At 40.9% G+C, this 27,185-nt stretch overlaps 1 protein-coding gene across 4 annotated transcripts in view; it reads right to left on the reverse strand.

Moving 5' to 3' along the window:
* Positions 1-27,185, reverse strand: part of LOC134533243 (patronin) — a 206,227-nt gene that overhangs the window by 81,138 nt on the left and 97,904 nt on the right. For all 4 annotated transcript variants that reach the window (XM_063370655.1, XM_063370682.1, XM_063370673.1 and 1 more), the window contains exon 2: positions 454-549. In XM_063370655.1, coding sequence (XP_063226725.1) covers positions 454-549 — 96 coding nt within the window. The remainder of the gene's footprint in view (positions 1-453; positions 550-27,185) is intronic.

Raw genomic sequence — 27,185 nt, forward strand, 5'->3', positions numbered from 1 at the left:
ATGGATTCCACGAAGTACAACTGTTTATAGCTTCGCACAAGTCCTCGTTTATTAAAACGGCTGCCGATCTGATACCTTACAGGGGTTCAGTTAGGACACGTTTTGGAATATCACCCGAGAGTTAGGGTACGGCAATTGCCTAACAAGGCAGTGCATATTCGCTACCTTACTCAAACGTCTTGGAATACCGCCCTAAAGCATGAAGCATTAGGGCACTGAACCATTTCAAAGCAGGCAATCTTGCACGCATACATAAATCAATGTAACTCTCACTGTTTAACTCTCACAAAACTAATGAAAATATTAAGCTAACAGTCAGCATCAATTTAATTTGACCATACCCTAAACATTAAAAAAAAAACTGACTCCAAGCTAAAAAAGCTATTATTATAAATATTTTCAGTAATGTGCTGTCTTAAATTTGTAAATGCAAAAACATGTGTAGCTTCTCACCTCATGATCTCGGTAGAAAGGCTCTTTAAGGTTGTCTGGCACCTTGTTGTTGTAGGCCTTTGACAGCAACCATTTCACTGATGCCCTCTGCTTAGCCTGCAAATAAATTAACAATACGTAGCAATTTTCAAATGGTCACTTGAACTATTAACTAGTTACATGTATAATTTTACTACAAACAAAATTGAAAGGGTGTGTGGTCTTTGAGCTCTAACATGGGGACATATATTCTCATGGCTAAATGTCAGTGAACTTAATTCAGGGACACAGACAAGCATGTATATTAATTCAGAGAACCTGGGTTCAAATACTAATCAGATCATTCTGATTTCACCTATCCATATTCTGGGATCTTTGTATTAAGTTTCTTGGTAATACTCTGTATTGATTATATTTGCACATGGGTAACATTTGTTTGTCAATTTTAAAGCAACCATTGATAACAATTTTTTTTTTACTTTTAGAAGTACTAATAACACAAGATAAATCTTAAATCTTAATTAAATTTTAAATCTTGAACTAATATTTCATTGAAGGCTGCCCAAGTTGGCTTGAAAATGGTCAGTATTCAAATTATTACAGATGGCCTATAATGACTTGCATAAATCACATTAAACTATTATCTTTACAGTACACATTGGCATTGATGTAAAATTAATATGTTCACACATGTCATATTTTCATCATGCTTTGCAGAAGTATTTGAAAGTGAACAATGTCAATATGCACACACTAAGTTTTCCGCAATCAAGGATTTTTAGAAGCAATTCTAGGGAAAGAGAGAGTAAGACACACAGTACAAATAATTTTCAAATTATTTGTGAGCTACAAATTATTAATCTGACTAGTAATTTCTGGTGACATTTATTTTAAATTCCTAGAATGCATAACCATTATAACATAATGTTAACCATATCTTGGTCTGCACTGTGAGCATGGGCATAGATCCTGAGGCAGGGGGCCTGGAATTAAGAAGCCCTCACTGAGAACGTAACTGTGAAACAGGGTTGATAAACTTAAAACATAACTGTGTTTTATGGAAAACTTTCTGTATGTATTAAAATTTTTCTGCTGATTGCATGCATATAGGGAAAAAAATATGGGGATCATACAACATACAAGCACCCTATCCAGAGATGTGTTTGGTTAACCCCAAGCGCAAAACTCTCGGGTCGGCAGGACCCCCCCTCCCTCCTCCTGTGAATTCCTGCAGTCCCTCTTGCAAATCCTACAGATTTGCACCTCCTGACAGTGAGCACATTAATATAAAATTAAAATTTTGGTTCAATATTGAAAGTTTGACCCAGCTCAGTTAAATCAAAAAACTTTGATGTTCGGAGGTGACGAGTGTGTCTTGAAATCCCTGCCAACTCTCACAGCTCTGCTACCAATTTGTTTATTTTAATTTTATTTATTTTCAATCCACCTGCAGATCCCCACATGAGCCAACAGCTCAAGGGATATAGATAGGCCTTGTCACATTATAAAACAAAAATTAAACATGGTTAAAATTGCGATAAAATAATCTAGTTTACTATTATAATGAATTTTGCTAATTTACACTCTCAACAAATAATCACAAATTTTTACAATTTTCACAATTTACACAATACAACAAACAGTACATATTTATCATTTAATATGCTCTGAATCATTTATAGGGTGTCCTATTAATTATATAGCAAATTACATATTATTTACATAGTCATTACAAAAGAGTTTATTTCACCAGCTAAATAAATATTTTTTTTCCAACCAATGTTGGTAATGTGTGGGAAGTGCCCCCCCCCCGCGCAGAGCCGAACCCGGGACTCGTGAGATGGCTGGAGTCGGGAGTTCTGATGGAGGAGTTGGGGGGGGGGGGAGCTCCTCGTCGACGAGACCCCCCGCCAGGCGGTACCCTCGTGGCATGATCGATAGACGCTGGAATGCGGTCGCGTGCTATTCTTACAGAACCTCCTTCGGCGGTCCCTGCCGTGAATGTGCGAGGACGAGGACCCACTGCAACTGCTACCCAGTCTACCCCTCCCTATTCACTCCCCCCCCCCCCCCCACACACACACACACAACCCCCGCCAAACTTCCAGGACACGGCAAGCGTCAGGAAACTACATCAGCAACTTCTTGAAATCAAGGGACAGATTCAACTTTTTTTTATTTTTAAGGCAGGGTAGGGTGGGGGAGGTTATATAGGAGGATGATTTATTCATAAGGCTATATATATATATATTTTTTTTGCGAAACGATCTCCGACTCTCGCTCTTGTGTTAAAACTTTGTAGCCATTGTCTGTGCTTCGTGGTTGGCTGGGTTTATTTCAAGTGCATGTCTACTGTCGGCACACCAATCACAGCCATCCGGTGCGGAAGCAAGCGCGGCCTGAATGGCCCGGCCGAAAAGGACAATGCTTCTCTTGAAGACGACCGCCAATTACAAGGGAATAATCGCTAGCGCACGAATATCTTAATATAAGTTTTTTTACGCGAAAAATACATGCCCCTATTTATATTTCACATGGGGACAAATGCGTGTAAACTATATGAGTAGCAATAATGATATGCCACGCATTGCTATCATTGTCGAACATTTTATTTATGATTGTAAGAAAAACTAATTTCCTGAAATCTGTTTAGCGAATGAAACGAAGGAAATACGTCTAGCGACTGTGTATGTGCTCAGAAAATTTTAGAAGTAAATTTTGATTATTTTTGCTTTTTAGTGTACCTTGAAAATGCACGATTTTCTATGAACGACCATTAAAATATTTTTAAATTTTTATTCCTCTCTGATCTCAGGGTGAAATCCTGGATACGGACAAGCTGTGAAGAAAGCGAAGCTGACATGTAATTTCGCTTTTAATTATTTTTATTTTTTTCTGATGCGGCATTGACTAGTTGAACTTTTAAACATCGTCCATAAAAGTTTGTTGCTAGCAGCACAATAAAGGATGCATTCACAGGCTACTGATATAAATACTGCGTGTTAAATTTAAACCGAAAATTATTGAAGCTTTTCCTTAGACACATTTGTATTTATCAAAGAATCGGCAGAGAACGCTATATTCCCGTGGCTTCTCGTCTATAAATTTTCCCGCCGAGTGCGACCCATAATATAGTCAGACAGCAGCTATCGTTTCCAATCAAATATCTTACAGGATCTAAGTAAAATGCACACTTGACTCATCTGGGTAGGTCATGTCACTGTGGAATGATAAACAGATACAATTCACTCCAACTAATATGAACTTTTTTTTTTAAGTCTTGCTAAACGTGTTGTTTCAAATCAAAAATGCAATAAAATAATAAATTAGGCAACTTAGTGTGTGATATTTCTTGGAACAGGTATGCAAGACAGGCTTTGTTTTAAAACGGAATTCTCTTTAAGTTGGCAGGAATGACAAGTCAGTCCAGGAATGATCATGTTATCTGGGCTGCACTGTGCGTAGATAGTAATTCGCAGCATTGTGTCGCAATACGTGACGGAGTGGCAGTTAAATATCTCTTTTAAAAAAACAACCCAAACAAGCAGTTTCCTGAAAGTACCGTTTGTGGCAACTCTTTTAACACGAAACACTTTCATATTCAAAACAAACATTTGATTTTCGTGAGCGCCAATTATTTTATGGCCGAAAAAGCCAGCGAGCCTACAAAACCAACTTGACACATTCGTGCACAGTTTCGTAGAACGGACAGGGGCGCAACAACTAAATTTCCAAAAAAAAAAGGGGGGGGGGGGTAGACAACATACCTTTTTATAAAGAATCATCGATCCCCCCTATTGCAGCAGGGGGTCCGGGGGTCCTCCCCCGGGAAAATTTGTATTTCAAGGTGGAAAATGGTGCTATTTAAGTAGTTTTATTATCTAAAAATTGATTACACAGCACTTTCTTTGCCCCCGTTTGCCCCCACTTCAAGGTTTCAGAAGGGGGGGGGGGCAAATTACCCTTGCCCCCCCCCCCCCCCTGTTGTTGCGCCCCTTAGAACGGATCATGGTCGCTGGGAACTTCCGGGGCGGGGATCGGAGAAGGAAGCGCGCAGATGACGGCGGTGCTGCGGCCGCCTATAAACATGCGCGGGAAAGGTTCGCTCGCGAGGTTGACAACCCTGCACGTGATCACGACGGCAGCGCGGTTGTACCACGCGCGCGCTCCCCGAAGGAAAAAGACGAGGTTACAACACACGCGATTCCTCGCAACGTACACAGCAGGAATTACGACAGCCCGTCACCTCCGTCCGACCACCACGTGACATGCAGTCAATAAGGTGGCCTGAAAAATTACATCCGACCGTCCTTCAAAGGCTCGGGGAACTCGTACTTTCGACGGGCGGACAAAAATATAACCTCCAAATGTTTGCAAGGTTTCTGCCTGACAAATATACTAACTTATATTAAAAGGTTTTGAAATGAGTTTAATTTGACCTAAATATACCTACTTCCTTAATATATATTTTTTCTTAAACTTACATTTTAACGCATCTCAAAGATTGATTTTTTTATTCAAACAAAAACATTTGTAGTCATAGAAGTGTAATTAATGAAGCATGGTAACTCTGTGAATGTTTGAATAAATACCAGTGAAAGAAAAAAATAGTTTAATGAATTTAAGTGCATAGATTACATGATCCCAAACTAGTCTACTTATTCAAGGAATGTGCTCCAAAATTTTAAGTTTTCTCGTCAGTTTGCAGCGATGAAATTGTATGTATGTATGTGTGAGTAAATATAAAATGACTCGAGTGCAGTGCTGTAAATCGCGCAAGGCGAGCTTACAACGAAAGGACGTTGGAAGCGACGGGATATTGTAACTCCGGCTTATCTCCGAGTACCAGCGTGGTCATTAAAACGTTGGGCCGTGGAATTGCTGGAGAGCTAAATATGAACACCTCTGTACGCACCAGCCTGTTACATCATCGGACAAAAACCAACACAGTATGTTTTAGACAAAAAGGTAATGTTGTGCTATAACGTATCAAATCACTTTTTTTTAGGCACAAATGTAATTCAGTGATATAACATACGAAATTAACTTTTTTAAAAACATAGTTAATGTAGTGCTACAGAATGTACATTTAAAAACTTTTAATTTGAGGCTCATAGATAATGTAGTACTATAAAATTTAGTACTACAAAATTAAGTAGGTAATTTAGTACTATAAAACACAATACTTTTTTGACGTGACAACGTCTAATAAATCGATGAACGCCGGCCTCACGCACGAAAAAGTGTCCCGTAACGTACATTGTCCCGAAACGTACATTGTCCCGTAACGATGTGTCCCGTTACGCTCATTGTACGCTTGCGCCGCAACTATCTCTCTTTCACTCGATTGGAACAACCATCGATTTGACTTTTTCGAGGCACATTAAACTTGAAACACTCCCATTCGTTTCCTACTTTTCCTATCATCGTCCTATCCTTAACAGAATAACACAGATTGGAAGAAGTTAAATAGCAAACATGTATAAAAGTTATAGTTAAAATAATCTGTTCGTTAAAGTAATAAACATATTTGTATTAATGAGTGCAAATAAAAGTAAATTTATCAATTAAATTGTAGATTTCATTTCACTCCTTCTTTGTATCCATACAAAATGGCGATAATTCAATTAAAAAAAAAATTATTCATAAAAGTATGCAATCATTTCATCAATGTTTTGTTATGACGTTGTCACGTTAAACTATCGTCCGTAAACCGACTGTACGGACAACCAATTTTTTTTTAATTCGAGTCGTCCGCGGTAGGTGTTCTGCATAAAGCTAGCTGCTCCACGCACAATCTTCAGCCTGCATCGCGCCTCCTTGTGGAGCACGTGGAGCAGACTGGCTTTACCCTCGACGGAGATACGATATCGCGAGTAAATACACGCTCATAGCTTCGCGAAGCCAAGCGGAGATAACAGCCGGTTCAATAACGCATCCCAGAGGCACGGACGCAAACGCCTAGTCACGTCAACGCCCGTTTTCAAACAGCTTTGATGTAACAGGCTGTGCGCACAGCTCTCCAGCAATTCCACGGCCCAACGTTTCAATGACCACGCTGGTACTCGGAGATAAGCCGGAGTTACAATAGCCCGTCGCTTCCATCGTCCTTTCGTTGTAAGCTCGCCTTGCGCGATTTACAGCATTGCACTTGAGTCATTTTATATTTATACACACACATACATGCATACTTACAAACATACATACAATTTCATCGCTACAAACTGACGAGAAAATTTAAAATTTTGGAGCACATACCTTGAATAAGTAGACTAGTTTGGGATCATGTAATCTATGCATTTAAATTCATTAAACTATTTTTTTTCCTCTGGTATTTATTCAAACATTCACAGAGTTACCATGCTTCATTAATTACACTTCTATAACTACAACTGTTTGATCGAGTTCAACCTCAATTTACGATAAAATTTTAACCACGGAGCTATAAATTAATTCGTTACGTCATTAACTGTGCCTGGCACTGTTATAAAATGACGCATAATGATTTCTTTTTCTGCATTTATTAGTTTATCTTGTGGTAGAAATGCAAATTAACTAGCTTATATTTCGATTTCGTAAAGAAGCCGTGTAAGTATAGTCTCTCGTGTTTCTTTATCAATGAACATACGTACTGCGACATTCATAAATTATATTACACAAAATGAATTACAAGTTGCAAAAATAAAAGACAAATGAGATACATAAATGCCTGTAATGAATATTACAACGCTTATTCTGCCTAAAGTTAAAGCAAATTTTTAAAAATAGGGGGAGGCGGGGGAGGGGGGGGGAAGTGGGTCAAAATTACTGCACTGTTTCAGCATTTTTTACTTTAACACTAGAGAGAGTAAAAATACATCAACACATGTAGGTGTGAAATTACACTTTTTTTTTTACAAGATGTCACAATGGGAAACAGTTAAAAACAGAACGAATCTGTACAAATTTCATGACGGCATCGGTCATGCTATTTCCGCATATTTCCAGGTGATCGTTCCCAGTTGTGTTGCTTGTCTAATTCCCTTGCTCCGCCGACTGCGCGGTGCATTATTGCGCAAGGCGGTGGCTGGCCTCGACACAGACCTACCCGTTAGCAGCGGTCCAACGACTGGAACGTTTTCGTTAACCCGTCGAATCGACCGGAGCGCGATATCCTCGTGTCTGCCTGCCGAGCGCGGTTAAGTCACGGGAAGCCTAAGATGCACATCAAGTTGTCTCTGCCCGATTACACCCGAACAATTCACCTTCGGCCAACCTCGGGTTTATTCATATATATATATATATATATATATATGTGTGTGTGTGTGTGTGTGTGTGTGTGTGTGTGCAAAAATAAAACCGTTGGTTCGTTCATATATATATATATATATATATATATATATATATATATATATATATGCAAAAATAAAACCGTTGGCCGAAGGTGAATTGTTCGGGTGTAATCGGGCAGGGGCAGAACTTGATGTACATATTAGGCTTCTCTGAAGTCACGGCCATTCGTTTACAGCTTAGCGTCAAATGCACTAACAGTGAACCTATTCAAAGCAATCTTGATTTTTTTAAAAAACACCGTGAGCGAGTCTTTCAGTGCACGCTAGGGATATGTAACGTCTAACCACAGTAATGAGAAAATTCATGTTGCTGATACACTTATAATACGAAACTCGGACACGAAACTTAGCGTAGAATTCTTTAAAATAATGTCGAGTGTACATTTCTCGACACGAATCTCAAGTAGCTTCCACACCCGCCGCTAGAATTCGCTGCCGGGGCAGCTACGTTGACTATCGAATCATTCCATTTGCAGACAGAAATCTAAAACTATATAATGAAATGGCTCCAATAAAAGCGAAAAAGTCTTGAGAAAATACCAAACCCGGCTTTGGACCTGGTTTTCGAGCAAAACAATTATTACAATATTACCAGTCTTATTGAAACTAATTAAACAGTTAACTATAAAATTCCACTTTGGCTTTGTGTATTTTGGTTCGCGATATCCACAAAAGATGTCAGCGCCGTGGTTCCGTTCATTTACTTCCGTATTTACTTGCTGTATACCGAGAGCTAACATGTCACACACACAAAAAAAATTAGGATCGTAAATTTTGTGCATATTTAAAGTTGGACAACTGTACAAAGAAGTTGAATTGTAAGTTTGTGTGATTACTTTGCATTCTTTTTTACACACGCGCACGGATATATTTTTATATATTAAAAAGTACCGCACTTAGACATATGCTAGAAGGCTAGCAGCACTCACACATCAACTAGACTTTATGAGTTTGATTTTTCGTGCAAAATACAGTTTAACCTAAGCTGTAAACATTATAATAGTCATACGAATGTAAATTATTTGCAACAGACAACGCCAATTTAACAATTCGCCATATGAAACACTTGTGCGAAACGGAATAATGTGTGAATGCAACATCCTAGTACTACTTTGGTTAATTCTTATCACTGGCAGAACAAGTAAAAATAAATTGTAATTAAAACTTTATTAGGCGTGTTCCACGATAGATAATTCAGAACATTGTTTAGAACGCAGTTTTATTTGACTACTAATAAAACCTATTCCTACCGGAACTGTCTAGAATCAAAATATTTATTTTATCTACCGCAAATAATTTTAATCACGCGATTAATCTCGGTCGGTTTATAACTTATTAAAACATCGTTCACAGTTGTTTTAACAGGATTTTCCAAGATTGTTAAAAATAAATCTACTCCTAATAAGGTGGCATGATTTTATGCTCAATCCAGCGCAAGTAAACAAGAATCCTTGTGACACAATCGTCATGAAATGTCTGTTTCATATTTTTGCACAGTTAGCTGCAGTAACATTTGGAGACACACCGACAAGATTTTAATGCATATCAGAAACTAAACATTTCAGTTTAAAAGCCAATGCAACGGATGTCAATGTCAACAAAAATAAAGTTAAATCAATTTCTCTTTAAACATATACAGTCGTGTGCTTTCAAGTATAACTTGAAACATTTCAGTGTAATCTGTCTGAATTTTTCTTATGGTTATATAAAAAAAGTAAAAAATACTAGAAGCAGTTACTTACACCTTACGCAACATAAAACCAAAAGAGATTTGGGTCAATGTACGCGAAGACTACGTTACATAAAAAAAATAATCAAATAAGATTTTATTTTACTTCGCAGAAATGCCATTTACATCCTGGCTGCTCGTTTGCTAAGAACATACGCCGATGTGCAAACGATTTCCGCAACTAGGCGTTGGTGCAGTGCGGAAAAGCTGCGAAATATTCGAGGGAGGGGGAAGTGGAAGGTACGATGGAAACCCCCCTCCCCTCCACAGTACCTCTTCAAAACTCTTAACTGAGATGAATATTACTTTTTACGTCGATTTTAGTTCTTAACTAAATTGCCATGCGCTTGAACTAACTGACACGCACTGCACAATTTTCGCAAAATATGTTCCTTTTATAAAAACCAGTTTCATGAGAGATTTATTAATTTTCATAATCATTTCAAAAAGTTTATTCAGGCCAGTAAGTTGTGTTCAACAGAAAGATGACACAAGCCATGAATACATTAGCCATATTGTAGCTTTACGTTTAGTTTCGGCTGGAAAATAGAACACCAACGGCAGACGACTTTAACGAGCCTTTGGGGAATCTACGATTCTCCCGCAGTCCGCAGACACAAGCGCCCAATTAAACATTAAAAAAAAAAAGGACCTAAATCCCAGACTACAACACGGCTCTTACTCTTAGATGCAAGTACATTCAAGACCAAACAAGCTAGCATCCTAACCGCAGGGTAAGTATAGATGCACACTGAATTGCGCACCGAGGCATTATATGTCACTGTTTACTATAAACATCTACCCTTAAATTAATGACGGAAAACTCAGGCATTTTAATTATTTTTTAAAGATGAAATTTTGGTATAAGATTAATTAATGAGAGTTTAAAAAAAAGTTTTAATGTACGTGTTGAGTTAATGCCGTTTAATTTCTCTCCATTACATATACGAGAGCTGTTTTTTTTTAAACCTCGGATGGTCTATAAAAATTGGTTGTCTGTAAAGTCGGTTTACGGACGATAGTTTAACGTGACGTCATAGCAAAACATTGATGAAATGATTGCATACTTTTATGAATAAAATTGAATCATTTAAATTGAATTATCACTATTTTGTATGGATACAAAGAAGGAGTGAAATGAAATCTACAATTTAATTGATAAATTTACTTTTATTTGCACTCATTAATTCAAATATGTTTATTACTTTAACGAACAGATTATTTTAACTATAACTTTTATACATGTTTGCTATTTAACTTCTTCCAATCTGTGTTATTCTGTTAAGGATAGGACGATGATAGGAAAAGTAGGAAACGAATGGGAGTGTTTCAAGTTTAATGTGCCTCGAAAAAGTCAAATCGATGGTTGTTCCAATCGAGTGGAAGAGAGATAGATGCGGCGCAAGCGTACAATGAGCGTAACGGGACACTTTTTCGGGCGTGCAGCCAGCGTTCATCGATTTATTAGACGTTGTCACGTCAAAAATACAAATTGACATAACACAATTTTATCACCAAAAGTACAGCAGGGTGTAACATATTTTTCTACATAACGAAACGATCGAAACACGTGTCACAATCTTCTCGATGACTTCTTCGAAGAAGTTAGCCGTCAGTGAGTAGAGATACAGGGCCCGCGCCTGGGTCACCTTGTCCCTGTCGACGCCGCTGTGAGGCGGACGGACGAACAGCGCGGCGCATTCTGCCCCACGTTTCCGCGTCAAGAGTCATCGCAATCGCAATCATTTTAGTTGCGTTGTGACCCGTCTTAATTACTTCGCCATCACCAAGAACAGGATTACCTGGCTTTTCACAAAACGTCTCCAGATATTTAATATTTTTTCTACACTGGATAAAAAACCTGAAAATATGTCTACAGAAAATGAAAAAAAAAAAAATTGTTTGCTTCGTTATAGCACTGCCGCAATCACAACTTACAGATATTTCCTAGTGATGAAACAGTGCACAAAGTTATGCTTCGCCGCGCTCCGAGATATGTACAACAAATAAATATAATTCAGCACGCACGCGCCCACACAAAACTCTGCTCAGAAAAATACCTGGCACACCATAATTGCAACGAAGACTGGACCCAAATAACGAACGCATGAGACAAGTTATTGGTAGGGGCAGGCATTTTTCGCGAAAAAAAATCTCAAGTCCTATTAGACTGCAACAAGGTATACCCGCACCAGTTGTTTCTTCCTTGTGATTGGCGGCCGTCTGAGAGAGAAGTCGTTCGTTGCCTTATTTGACCGAGCCAATCAGGACGCGCTTGCTTCCGCGCTGCATTACTGTGACTGACGTTGTTACAATCGACATGTACGTGAAAGAAACTCACCCAATCACGAAACAAGAGACAATCGTACAGTGTTTAAACTTTCAACTAGTCTCGGAATCTTTTCGCGAAATATGCATGCCCCTAGTTATTGGTTTAGCGATACAGGATGACTATAGTCCCGGAAATTTCGCGGATTCCTTTGGCCTCAGGATAGAATTCAAAGTTATAGGTGTGCTCGACCCATGTTTACTTTCCCATTGGTTGATTTCTTAGGGAGAACATTTTTATCCTTGTTATTTGGCACTACCTGATTCGCTTACTTCTCTCCTAGCTGAACATCGTTGGCTCACGGTCGTAGAGGGGCGTGTCCAGATAACTGCGGTCCAATCATGAACACGATTTTACACAGTGGCGGATCCAGGTAGCAGGGATGCCAATGTATTAATTTTTATATATAGTTAAGTGGCCTACAGCTTTCGCCCATAGTCAAAGGGTCATTAAATGCAGCGTGAATCTTAATTTCTAGTCGTTATCAAAGATGAGAATATATATTTTACACCCATGCCTTACCCGGGACTCGAACCCAGGTCCCCTCGCACCGTAAGCCGGTGTGCATCCGACTACTCTACGGAGGTCGGCCTTCATGAACACAGTGCGACAGTGATCATGACCCTTGATCCAACCATTCATTTTAAATTCCCTGACCGAACGCATGTCTGCCAGGTTTCCCCCGCTATACTTCGTGCAGGACTAGGGACCAGGCAGGCAGTCAGGACCGGAAGAGAGGACCGTAAGGCCCGTCCACGGGGGATGCGGATGTTTTGACCGGGTAGCCGCTGCTTACGCGAGGCAGCCGGCGCGAACTGCTTCCCCGGAGGTAAACAAGGCGCCGCTCGCGGCAATTACAACTCGAGGCGGCCCAGGAACTACACCGCTCTTTCAAACTGTTTCCTGCTTCCATTTTAAGAATTAAAACTACAAAGAAATCGAATTCACGGTCTCTATCAATTGTTCGGCGTTGGTAATTATCACCATACGATAGTATGTAAGTTGCAACTAATAATTTTCTTTCGCGACAGATGGGGAGATCATTCTGAGTAAATCAACATTTTATATTACTGAGAGACATTCGAAGATTATGTCCGTTACTCTTTATTTAAAATTTAAAATTTCAAAATCAAATAGGCGTCTTATGGCACCGTAACAATTTTAAAATATACGATGCACCTCTCATATAACAAATAGGTAATAGTTGATAGAGAAATTGACGATCAACACTACAGGGGGGAAGGAGGAAGATGCAGAAGCAATCGCCTGTGCGAGACTAAAGTAACTCGGGATGACTAAGCGAGGTGGCGCAGTGGCGTGCGCGGACTCGCATTACGGAGGTCAAAGGGTGGAATGCGCGTACGGCCATCCTAATTTTCTCTTCTCGTCGCTTCCCGGACCACTCCAGGCAATGCTATAAGCTCACTGCCGATACCTCCCCCCCCCCCCCCCCCCCCCCCAGCATCCGTGGGTCGAGTCGTCGTGCATTATTACAGTCCACGCAAACACAAAACTACCCCGGAAATAAATTAAATTCAAGAATGTCCGGCTTGGTTCAGCTCTTCGTGACCTTCTCATTCAGTACTCACCAAGTTGCCACCCTTCGTCGACCTTCTATGGAGGGAAGGTAACCCAACACGGTGGGCGGCCCCTCGCGGGGAAAGGGTGGACTGCGCCCTCAGATGCGGAGGACCGGTGTCTCATTTCAGAGCCCGCATTCACCCCCTCCATCAGGCTTTTTGTCACGCAACAATAAGGACCTCCCCCCCCCCCCCAACTCCCCCCGAGGACAGGGTCGGCGGGAAGGAAAAGAGATCCGCGAGAAAATTCTCATTCCAAAGACAGCTCCTAAATAATTTTCTTTCTGAATTTCGTGTTTTGGCATATGATTTTAAATATATTCATAATATAACCATACCTAATTGTTTATAGATTTTTCTTGTTTTTTTCTACACATTACTTAATAGTTTTATGAACATAAATTTTTCCTAGCATGTACTGAAATCATGTGGTATACGGTTTTTGGATTAACGGTTCGTTTAAGTACATCATTCATTAAATTAATAAAAACTATTTTTCTTCTTCTTTCAAAACCATAGAAACCTGAGTTTTAAAACGTGTTGGGAAACCTTAATGTTTATTGATTTTATAAATGATATACTAAAACTAAAAGAGTCTCTAGAGGACTGCTACATAAGAACGATCAATCCAAATCTGTATACCATATGGTTTTATGCTTTCAGTATATGCTAAAACAGAGATATAAAAATAGTATTTAGAATATTACCCCACTAAGGGGAATAGATAGAAACAGAAAGACGCAATATTGGTTTCGAAAGCTTTTATGCCATAAACATTTTGTATTTATGCCATAACAATTGAAATTTTGCTTTCGTTAAGACATCGATGCCGTAAAAAGAGATTTTAAAAGGCCATTACAAAGTGGCTATTGACATAGTAGTAGTATGCATTCAGAAAAAAATTGTTCCAATACTAAACGCCAATAACTTTACAGGAGAAACTTTTTGTAGTAGCCAGTAACTACTAACTTCAAGCATTTCTCTAAGATTCATACTATTGTGAGGAATAATCTCCAAGTCACACGGATATAGGAGTTTATAATTAATAGTTTTATACATTAATTAAAAATTTATTCTATTATCATGTTTTTCTCTGTGAATATTCGTTTCAAGTTACTTTTATGTTTCAATTTAACTTCAGGATTATGCTAGCTTTGAATCGTGTTTTTCTAAACAAACTATAGTATCGTCGTCAAAAGTTTAATTATTCGATCTCACAAGACAGTAATGTAAGCAGGTATATGGATTAATAATACAAGAATATTTGTCGTATAAATACGGTTGTAGGCAAATTGTTTTTCATCAAAAAATATTTTAAAATTTTCTCTCGACTCGTGAACATTTCGGGATCGAGTTAGTCAACTATCAACGCTACACAAGAATTAGTAGTGTAACGAAAAAAAAATTGGTTGTCTGTAAAGTCGGTTTACGGACGATAGTTTAACGTGACGTCATAACAAAACATTGATGAAATGATTGATCCAGAAGAAAAGGAAATATCATATTCGGCCTGAGACTGAGTCGTAATAGGTTTTTGCAACCAAACCATTTAGGCATTAAATATATTATATTCTTTGAGGAATAATTTTTTTTTAATTTTTTAATCTTTTGCATGATACAATCTACCTCTGCATACTTTTATTAATAAAATTGAATCATTTTTATTGAATTATCACTATTTTGTATGGATACAAAGGAGTGAAATTAAATGTGCAATTGAATTAATAAATTTACTTTTATTTGCATTCATTAATTCAAATATATTTATTACTTTTGAAATTTTGCGTGCGCCATATTTATTTTTACAAGTACAAAAAAAAATTCGCTGCTGCCGGATTTCGAACCGACAACCTTTAGTTTAAGAGTTAGGTACACTAACCACACGCCCACGAGGCCATACTAAGGTTAAGTAGTTTCAAATGTTATATATACAGATATATTTATAAAAACTTTGTTCACGGTAGGGGTATAATATTAACAAGATTTTATAACAAATACGCATCCCAAATACACCAAACTTATTTATAATGTGTTACAATATTTTTTTAAAACATTGTGCAAAAGATCCCGGGTGTAATTTGAATTATTATGTGTAACTGTAAAACACCATTGTTGGTTCAAAACGTATTTGAATTTTCAACATTACTTTTAAATAACCTGTCAGATTGTGCTGAAAATCGGTGGACGATCGTTAAATTACATAATATTAATAATTCAAACGACGAAAATATGATTGAAAAGTCAAATCGATGGTTGTTCCAATCAAGTGGAAGAGAGATGCCACGCATGCGTAGGCCCTACAATGAGCATGAAGAGAAATGCCACGCATGCGTACAATGAGCAGACAGAACACATCCGTAGTGGGACATCCGTAGTGGGACACTTTTTCGTGTGTGCAGCCGGCGTTCATTGATTTATTAGACGTTGTCACGTCAAAAAAATATTGTGCGTGGAGTCCCTCCGCGCGAAAGAAGTGAAACTTCGTAATGTGGAAATGAAAATAGGAAGGGGTAGAAATTGATTTTTAGTGAAATCATATTGTATCAAATCAAACTAAAATAAATCATGAAATCATTCAGCGATAAAAGCTGTTTATTTAATTAAGCGGGCGGGTTCGCCACAAGGAGAAAATTGACGCGGCGAAACCTCGTGGACATAGAGAAATGACACACACACACACACACACTCGCTGTCTCTTTCTATTCCCCCTCCCCAGGAGCGTTAAACGTTTAACGCAACCTTGTTGGAAGTCGCATTAGAAGTTTCACTTCAAAAACTCGCCGCAAGCATACAACCAGCACTTCAACGGGAGACGGGTGTGGCGTCCGTTAACCTCCCGACATGGTGAAAATGGGTGATGTGAACGGAAATGAGAGGGTACAACAGAGACCAATCCGTTATGCTGGAACCGAGAGGAAGACGCGATAGCAATCTCACAACCAGGGCGCCCAAGGAGACCCGAGACCGACAACCTCTTAGGAGCAGTTATCAGGAACAGAAGCCTCGAGAGGTAAATTGCTCCGACCGGGAGCAGAGCACTGGCTATTATAAACAAACCTCATGGCTCACATCTCGGTATCGTTTCATTAATATGTTAAATTTATCTTACAAGCATCGTTTACCATGAAATACACACATATGTCAGGCAAGCATAAAAAAATTTGCAAATCCGTTTGGATGAGACACTCAACAGTTCACTTAGGCCAGTGCCACACTACACGTTTCTGCTGCTACAGCTAAAACTTCCGGAGCGTTTTCCGGCTGAAGATTATTTCGAACGCTTTTCTTAGAATGCAGAATGCAGCTATCTTAAGAATGCACTGATAAAAATGTATCAAACTCGAACATGTAAACAACTGATCTAGAAATATCACAGATTCATCCACATTACTGTTACACCGGTCTTAAAGAGAAAATACTTGCAAAGCCTGTTAGTTATTAACACACGAAAGCATGTAATTGTCATGCCAAAACTCCATAGTGTGTACGGGCCTTAAAAATATATCAACAAAAATAACAAATACTTATCGAGTAATTTAAACCTAAGGTTTTCGCTAATAGCAATCTATTCTAATAACTAATTTTTTCGAGGCAAAAAGTCTGTACATTGGTTGAAATGATGAAAAAAATATTATAAATGGCTATTATTATTATTTAGAACACATAATATAGTTTTAAAAATTTTTGTCTGTCTTTTTTTTTTCGAGCTTTAATAGAAAATTTTTGGACGGATTTGATGAAGGTTTTTTTAATGGAAAACTCTTTCGCTATCTTAGATATTAGGCTATGACTAAATACAGAATTCCACCCTTAAAGGGGTGAAAAGTGGTAAATATACTTTTAAGATAATTAATTACATTTATGAAACTAATCAAGATTAAGAAACGATAATGGTTACCAATAATTAACATTCGGAAACTTCCATCTACAATTTTTTTATATTTTGCGAATTTAAACCTCCAAGGAGTGAAAACGGGGTAACTAAGTTTCAAAAATTAATGATTATATCTCCAAGTTATATCAAGTTTAATTAATGATATTGGGTACCAATAATGAAACATACGAAATCTTAAAACCAATTTTTATACTTAGCGAAATTCAACCTCTAAGAAGTGAAAAAGGGGTAAGAATGTTTTAAAGATTAATAATTATAACTCCGTATTTAACTAAGCGTAATAAATAGTTTTTGGTACCAATAATAACATTAAAAAAACCTACTACAACAATTTTTATTAGTTGTGAAATTCAAATCCTAAAGAGTAAAAATGGGGTAAGTAGACTATGTCTGAAAAAAATTATTATATCTACGAATTTAATTAACTGCAATGAATGGCGTTGGGTACCAATAATGAACACATTTGAAACTTAGTTTAAGAATAGGAAAGATTTAGTAAACATGTCTTAACCTACCTTCTCTCATTCAACATTTTCCGAAATATCACCTAAGTTAATATTTAAAACATATTTTATATTCAAAAAATAAAAAGTTATGATAGCTATTAAATAATTATTGGTAAAATTAATTTTAACTCAATATAAATATAAGTTTATTATAATTGTAATTGTTTTGGAGTTCACATATTATGCGGTTAAAAGAAAGAAGAGAGTTAAATTTGGTTTTTGGTTTCGTTAGTAGATATTGCCATATTTACTTAGTTCTCAATTTTTACATTGGCATCCCTGTAAGAAAACAGGTAAAGAAAAAAAAATTGGGTTTTTTGTTTAAGTAATACTAAGTAAACTAAGAGTCAACTAATATGTTGTATAATTAAATTGATATCTGTATTTTTTTATTTAAAATAAAGATGTGATTATATAAAATATCCTTAAATAATGGGAGTTATTTATAATAAAGTAAAATTATTTAATAATTCTAAAATAATTTAATAATTCTAACCACGGTAAATGAAATTTTCAGTGTATAAACGATGGCATAAAATTTGTTTAAATAATTTTGGTGTGAGTTTAAGAATTTTTTTTAAATTGTATATTTCATGAAATGAAAGTGAGGTGTAATTTCATCAAGGTAAAATATATCTTCGAACACTCAGAAACAGAGGTTTTAAAATCAGATAATCTATAATTTAAAAAGGGGGGGGGGGGGGGAGGCAGCCTACGCCTAACTACTCCAAAAATATCATTCTTGAACAATTATGAGATAAATATTTTATACATCTGACAATTTATTTTGTGCATTTATCAGTAAAAATGTTTGGAATTAAAAACATAACTTTAATAATGCTAAGATTTTAACAATACTCGGAAATTGTGCGAGAGTTGCCGCAGGTTATTAGCTAGTAATTACATAAAATTGCTAAACGTATGGTAAATATTTGCTCATCTGAACAACATTTGGAATTATTAACTTACGTAAGTCATTTTTATACTTAAATTAAATTGAGAATATCTTAAAGCACAAATATTACAGCCGACAATATTATAAAAATTAGAACAAGTGGTTTTCTTATTTTAAACACCAAGAGTACAAACGTGTTTAAATAACCTGGAATGGACTATTCAGTCAGCGAGGTAACGGTAGTTAACAATATTCGTCGAATAACTGCTACCCTTCACTGTTTTTGACATGTTGGTGTTGACATGAGAAGGAAAAAAAATAAAAGAGGGGAAGGGGGTTAAAATGACCCACACACTTCATCTACCGCTCCACCAATGTTTACTCTTTTGATGTTGAGTGTCACTCGCCCTTTAGCATCTTCAATATGTACACACGCGTTATCTACGTCTACCCTAGGCAAACCTTGATAACCTGAAAACAGACACGTTCCCGCGTTGATACAACCGTGCACAGTATTCGTCCAAGTCGCGCACATGCGATGCTCATTATTTGAAGGCATTGCGATGACATTCCAGTTGCATTTACGCAACCGATCCATGATGTTTCCCGGAGAAGAATTTTGATGGGAAAGCGGGAGGAAATAAATTAATATTACGACGGTATATTATATTTTTGTCGTGTTATTTCATCAAGCAGTAATAAATGGTAAATTAAAATAGTTATTTGATTTATACATATTAAGGAAACAAACATATATGTTGTGTTAAAAAAAACTGATGTTATAAACATGCAGCTAAAGCATACTCTCTGTAGGTATGTCTGAAAGCAATACATTGCCAAATTTACAATATTTCACTCTTTACATTGCAAAAAAAAATATTTCGCCAACTTTTTCCACAAACCGTTGCCTTGCAAAACGTATATTTATGCTTCCTGACTGATGAATTAAATCTCGAAGAAAGACTACATATTGCAGTCTTTACCACATGGTGCGACTTCGGGAAGATATCTACACAGTTTTTTTTTCTTTTCAAAGTTCCTATACGTCAAAACCATAGTCAACTTGTTTGTATGCGTGTGTGTATGCGTTATATTTATATATGGGTGTGTGTGTAGGTGTGTGTAAGTGTATGTAAAACTTATTCTGCCGTAATTATGTACAAATTACGTCCAGGCTTATTAATTAAATAAAAATGTTAAATCCGATCGATATTGTAAATGGGCAAAATAGGACTAAGGGGGTACAAATTTGGAAAGAAAAAAAATCCCTTAAGAAAAAAATTACCGCCACATTCCCTCCAATGCTTCCCTAACCCCTAGTGACCCGCCGACCGCGTTTCTCGACGGCGCGCGCTCTGTCCGGCCGCCCGCGGCAGCAGCTAACTGCGGCCTCGTCCCGCGCCGAGGACCCGGCTAATTGCCGCCCAGGGTCTCGGACGGCTGTGATGACGCCGCGCCGACGAGCCGCGACAATCGCGCCGCTAGGACCACGCGCTCTCCCGCCACCACCCCTCTTCCGCCCCGTCGACAGTCCACATCCCCTCTTCTACGCCGCCGACAATCCACATCCCCTCTTCCGCACCGTCAACAGTCCACATCCCCTCTTCCGCGCAATCAACCGTCCACATCTCCTATTCCGCGCCGCCGACATTCCAATCACCTCTTCCGCGCCGCCGACAGTCCACATCCCCTCTTCCGCACCGTCAACAGTCCACATCCCCTTTTCCGCACCAAAAACAGTCCACATCCCCTCTTCCGCGCCGTCAACAGTACACATCCCCTCTTCCGCGCCGTCAACAGTACACATCCCCTCTTGCGCGCAGTCAACCGTCCACATCACCTATTCCGCGCCGCCGACAGTCCACATCCCCTCTTCCGCGCCGTCGACAGTCCACATCCCCTCTTCCGCGCCGTCGACAGTACACATCCCCTCTTGCGCGCAGTCAACCGTCCACATCACCTATTCCGCGCCGCCGACAGTCCACATCCCCTCTTCCGCGCCGTCGACAGTCCACATCCCCTCTTCCGCACCGTCAACAGTCCACATCACCTATTCCGCGCCGCCGACAGTCCACATCCCCTCTTCCGCGCCGCCGACAGTCCACATCCCCTATTCCGCGCCGCCGACAGTCCACATCCCCTCTTCCGCGCCGTCAACAGTTCACATCCCCTCTTCCGCGCCGTCAACAGTCCACATCCCCTCTTCCGCGCCGTCAACAGTCCACATCCCCTCTTCCGCGCAGTCAACAGTCCACATCCCCTCTTCCGCGCAGTCAACCGTTCACATCACCTATTCCGCGCCGCCGACAGTCCACATCCCCTCTTCCGCGCCGCCGACAGTCCACATCCCCTCTTCCGCGCCGTCAACAGTCCACATCCCCTCTTCCGCGCAGTCAACAGTCCACATCCCCTCTTCCGTGCCGTCGACAGTCCACATCCCCTCTTCCGCGCCGCCGACAGTCCACATCCCCTCTTCCGCGCCGTCAACAGTCCACATCCCCTCTTCCGCGCAGTCAACAGTCCACATCCCCTCTTCCGTGCCGTCGACAGTCCACATCCCCTCTTCCGCGCCGTCAACAGTCCACATCCCCTCTTCCGCGCAGTCAACAGTCCACATCCCCTCTTCCGCGCAGTCAACAGTCCACATCCCCTCTTCCGCGCAGTCAACCGTCCATATCACCTATTCCACGCCGCCGACACTCCACATCCCCTCTTTCGCGCCACCGACAGTCCACATCCCCTCTTCCGCGACGCCGACAGTCCACATCCCCTCTTCCGCGCCGTCGACAGTCCACATCCCCTCTTCCGCGCAGTCAACCGTCCACATCCCCTATTCCGCACCGCAGACAGTCCACATCCCCTCTTCCGCGCCGTCAACAGTCCACATCCCCTCTTCCGCGCAGTCAACCGTCCACATCCCCTATTCCGCGCCGCCGACAGTCCACATCCCCTCTTCCGCGCCATCAACAGTACACATCCCCTCTTCCGCGCAGTCAACCGTCCACATCCCCTCTTCCGCGCCGCCGACAGTCCACATCCCCTCTTCCGCGACGCCGACAGTCCACATCCCCTCTTCCGCGCCGTCGACAGTCCACATCCCCTCTTCCGCGCAGTCAACCGTCCACATCCCCTATTCCGCGCCGCAGACAGTCCACATCCCATCTTCCGCGCCGTCAACAGTCCACATCCCCTCTTCCGCGCAGTCAACCGTCCACATCCCCAATTTCGCGCCGCCGACAGTCCACATCCCCTCTTCCGCGCCGTCAACAGTACACATCCCCTCTTCCGCGCAGTCAACCGTCCACATCACCTATTCCGCGCCGCCGACAGTCCACATCCCCTCTTCCGCGCCGTCGACAGTCCACATCCCCTCTTCCGCGCCGTCAACAGTCCACATCCCCTCTTCCGCGCAGTCAACCGTCCACATCCCCTCTTCCGCGCAGTCAACCGTCCACATCACCTATTCCGCGCCACCGACAGTCCACATCCCCTCTTCCGCGCCGTTTACAGTCCACATCCCCTCTTCCGCGCCGTAAACAGTCCACATCCCCTCTTCCGCGCAGTCAACCGTCCACATCCCCTATTCCGCACCGCAGACAGTCCACATCCCCTCTTCCGCGCCGTCAACAGTCCACATCCCCTCTTCCGCGCAGTCAACCGTCCACATCCCCTATTCCGCGCCGCCGACAGTCCACATCCCCTCTTCCGCGCCGTCAACAGTACACATCCCCTCTTCCGCGCAGTCAACCGTCCACATCACCTATTCCGCGCCGCCGACAGTCCACATACCCTCTTCCGCGCCGTCGACAGTCCACATCCCCTCTTCCGCGCCGTCAACAGTCCACATCCCCTCTTCCGCGCAGTCAACCGTCCACATCCCCTCTTCCGCGCAGTCAACCGTCCACATCCCCTCTTCCGCGCAGTCAACCGTCCACATCACCTATTCCGCGCCACCGACAGTCCACATCCCCTCTTCCGCGCCGTTGACAGTCCACATCCCCTCTTCCGCGCCGTAAACAGTCCACATCCCCTCTTCCGCGCAGTCAACCGTCCACATCCCCTCTTCCGCGCAGTCAACCGTATACATCACCTATTCCGCGCCACCGACAGTCCACATCCCCTCTTTCCGCGCCGTTGACAGTCCACATCCCCTCTTCCGCGCCGTAAACAGTCCACATCCCCTCTTCCGCGCAGTCAACCGTCCACATCCCCTATTCCGCACCGCAGACAGTCCACATACCCTCTTCCGCGCCGTCAACAGTCCACATCCCCTCTTCCGCGCAGTCAACCGTCCACATCCCCTATTCCGCGCCGCCGACAGTCCACATCCCCTCTTCCGCGCCGTCGACAGTACACATCCCCTCTTCCGCGCAGTCAACCGTCCACATCCCCTCTTTCGCGCCGCCGACAGTCCACATCCCCTCTTCCGCGACGCCGACAGTCCACGTCCCCTCTTCCGCGCCGTCGACAGTCCACATCCCCTCTTCCGCGCCGTCGACAGTCCACATCCCCTCTTCCGCGCAGTCAACCGTCCACATCTCCTATTCCGCGTCGCAGACAGTCCACATCCCCTCTTCCGCGCCGTCAACAGTCCACATCCCCTCTTCCGCGCAGTCAACCGTCCACATCCCCTCTTCCGCGCAGTCAACCGTCCACATCACCTATTCCGCGCCACCGACAGTCCACATCCCCTCTTCCGCGCCGTTGACAGTCCACATCCCCTCTTCCGCGCCGTAAACAGTCCACATCCCCTCTTCCGCGCAGTCAACCGTCCACATCCCCTCTTCCGCGCAGTCAACCGTCCACATCACCTATTCCGCGCCGCCGACATTCCACATCCCCTCTTCCGCGCCGCCAACAGTCCACATCCCCTCTTCCGCGCCGTCGACAGTCCACATCCCCTCTTCCGCGCCGTCGACAGTCCACATCCCCTCTTCCGCGCCGTCGACAGTCCACATCCCCTCTTCCGCGCCGTCGACAGTCCACATCCCCTCTTCCGCGCCGTCAACAGTCCACATCCCCTCTTCCGCGCCGTCGACAGTCCACATCCCCTCTTCCGCGCCGTCAACAGTCCGCATCCCCTCTTCCGCGCCGTCGACAGTCCACATCCCCTATTCCGCGCCGCCGACAGTCCACATCCCCTCTTCCGCGCCGTCGACAGTCCACATCCCCTCTTCCGCGCCGTCAACAGTCCACATCCCCTCTTCCGCGCCGTCGACAGTCCACATCCCCTCTTCCGCGCCGTCGACAGTCCACATCCTTTCTTCCGCGCCGTCGACAGTCCACATCCCCTCTTCCGCGCCGTCGACAGTCCACATCCCCTCTTCCGCGCAGTCAACCGTCCACATCCCCTCTTCCGCGCAGTCAACCGTCCACATCACCTATTCCGCGCCGCCGACATTCCACATCCCCTCTTCCGCGCCGCCAACAGTCCACATCACTGACTAGCGTTGTTGTTCAGGGTTCCACCTTCCTCTTCCTCCAGAAAATTCACCTGCATTTCCCCCATTCTCCATGTCCCACCAAATCAAACAAAATGTATTAACCCACAAATTATACATATCCAAAATACATTTCAACCACACATAACATGTCAAACTGACCTTAAAATCTTTTCCAGCCCAATATGCTGTTTGTAGTGTTATTTCCATCAAACTTATGCAACCAAACTCACGTAAATTTAATTTTAAACCAATTCGATCAATTTTTGAAACAATGCTTGTTTCTCTTTAGGTTGAATTTATAATCAAAACAGTTTGTTTGCAATTACACATGAATTTTTGATCAAAGTACAGACTGTTTTAAGACATTAGAGGAACATATTAATATTTAAAAAATTCTAATTCTGTTTAGTAATTGATAATTAGCAATTTCTATGTTTTCCAGGTTTGCAAGATACATTTTCAATTTCCATAGTTTTCAACATTATCTCGACTTCCCTTGTCTGCGAAAACCGTAATAATATTTATTATTATTATTATTATTATTGAAGTGATACGTCTTCACGCAGAAGCCTTTATTGAAGAACTGTGAAAAACTAAAGCTAAATGCGATGATAAATTAATTGTTCTACTGTTTACGAAAACACTTAGCGGTACATTGCGCTATGAATACGCTGTAAAAGCCCCTTACAAAAAAAATCGTTCGGACATCATTCGTCATTTAGCGGTGCGTATGAAAGTATAGATGTCGCTGCAGATCTATTTGGTTGTTTTTTTATTTAAATTCAGGATGTTGAATAAACTGTGTTTTAATAGCGTTTTCATGGTTTTTTTTTTTTGACTAGGTGGTAGTCTCACAATACTTGTTATCGTCGTAATGTATAAAGAGGAGCCTCACTGACCGCAGAAGTCCATTCAACTAGACAGCAGCACGCGCCGGTGACTGCGACAACTGTTGACGTCCTCGTCCCAAGATGTGAATTCCATCATCAGCACCTCGCGTCCTTGAACTTCCTCGAAGCGGAGCGAATCAGAGGTCGCGGTAGAGAAAGTTTTACACGGAAACTACATTTAAAAAAGTAGCAGCAGGTTCTAGCAGGTTTAGGTACTTAAAGGGGTAGTATCCTAAGTTATTTTTCTCCTGTTATTTCGAGTTTTTGTACATGATTTTTAATTAACTTGTTCATAAAGTGTTTTATAAATATATGTATTTATTAAAAAATTTTTTTAGAAACTAAAGGCAAATTTGGATTCCCCGAAACCCTGAAAAACTCAAATCTGTAAGATTGTTGGAATAAAATTCATTCATGGATGTACTATATGAACAAAAAATTAAGTAATACGTGTCAAACGATTAATTTAAAACTGAATCCAACACGATTACGTGTTCTTAGTTCATGCTAGGATGACATATAAACTGGCCTTTAAGTTTCAAAACAACATTAAATATACTTATTAAATCTATAAAACATTTTATAAACAATTAATGATAGTTATATTATTTTAATTCTTAAAACTTGGGCAAGAACGCTTAATCATGGAAGCAAAATTACCCCTTAATTCCATCCCCTGATGGTCGATCACAAACATCAGGCAGCCCTGAACAGGTTAAGTCGTAGCGGACATAAGTCCAGTAAAATAGCTCTTGTAAGAAATAGACTTTTTCTTGTCTTCCACTCGCAGCGCGGATGTGAAATAGCAACCAAACGCGATATAAATATTTAATTGCAAAATCCTCCAAAGCATCACATAAATGAACACCATGGCAGCTGGTCAGCTATTTTCGAAATTAATAAAATATAACATACTATGATTTTCAAATGGACACAGTTTGCGCTAAAATCATTTGAGTGCAGTAACTACCCATATCAAAATAAATTTCTCTTAAAATATATAGGAACTCAGTTACCCCCCCCCCCCCCCCCCCTTTTTTTTCACAAGATAAAAAAAGTAATAAAAAAGTAATAAAAAAGTAATAAAAAAGTAATAAAAGGGGAGAGCGACAAGTCGCGACGTGCCAATAGGAAGCGGACCTAATTATTAATCTAAACAAAATTACCAAAAAATTTCCGAATCATCCCGAATATAATCTTCAGTTGGAGTGAGACAGTGCCTTTGACTTCTTTATATTAACAACCAATTCCTGCTCCCGTCGCAAAGTCAAAGAATGTTGGTCTCTTCCTGAACCGTTTATACGTATTCGCAGCAAAAAGGCTAAATGAATAAAACTTTTTTTTTGCTGTACATATTATAATTTTAAAATGAATATTAGACATTCGTTTTAGTTTTTTTAAATTATGAAATTGTTTCCTGACATACATGCAAAGGGATCTTACGCTATTAGAATACTTTGAAGTCTGTACGATAAACACGAGGAGGAAGACAAAAAAAATAATAAGTAGACTAATAACATAAAAAGTAGACTATCTACTAACTTGCAAAATAAATTTAATGTGCTGCCACTATCTCCTCATACGATACAAAGCATTATTTTACATGCCCATTTACTACATTCTAATACAACAATAAGAAACAGTACACTAAAAAAGCTTTTAAAAAATTGGCAGTATCCTCTACCCGAGCTTGCAAGAACAATGTTTTACGGTTTCACGCATATTGACATTTGTAGTGTCTGTCTATAGTCCCGCAATTTCTGTATCATGTGTCTGCAATGTGAATGCCAACCAGTGTTCAAAGTCCATTAACATTCACTCGCCCAAAAAAAATTGCATTTTGGACAGGTTAATATAATAAAATTGCATATCCACTGAAAAGACGCAAGACACGGGGCAGTTATTTCCACTGAAGGAAAAGAAACTGGTGTTGAGTACAACAGTGTTAGTTTACGCCACGGACCTACACATAATTTATTGAGCGCCAGACAACAGACATAAGCCGAAAATTGGCTGGCACTATACAAATATATAAACAAATACACAACTTAAATACAGAAGGAAAACAAATTTGAAGGGCAGAAGCGGATATCAAAGTGATCAGCCACAACAAATTAAAATATAAACGGACAAAATAAAAGAAAAATTACATAC

This window comes from Bacillus rossius, chromosome 1 (assembly GCF_032445375.1).
Source record: "Bacillus rossius redtenbacheri isolate Brsri chromosome 1, Brsri_v3, whole genome shotgun sequence".
Classification (NCBI taxonomy): Eukaryota; Metazoa; Arthropoda; class Insecta; order Phasmatodea; family Bacillidae; genus Bacillus; species Bacillus rossius.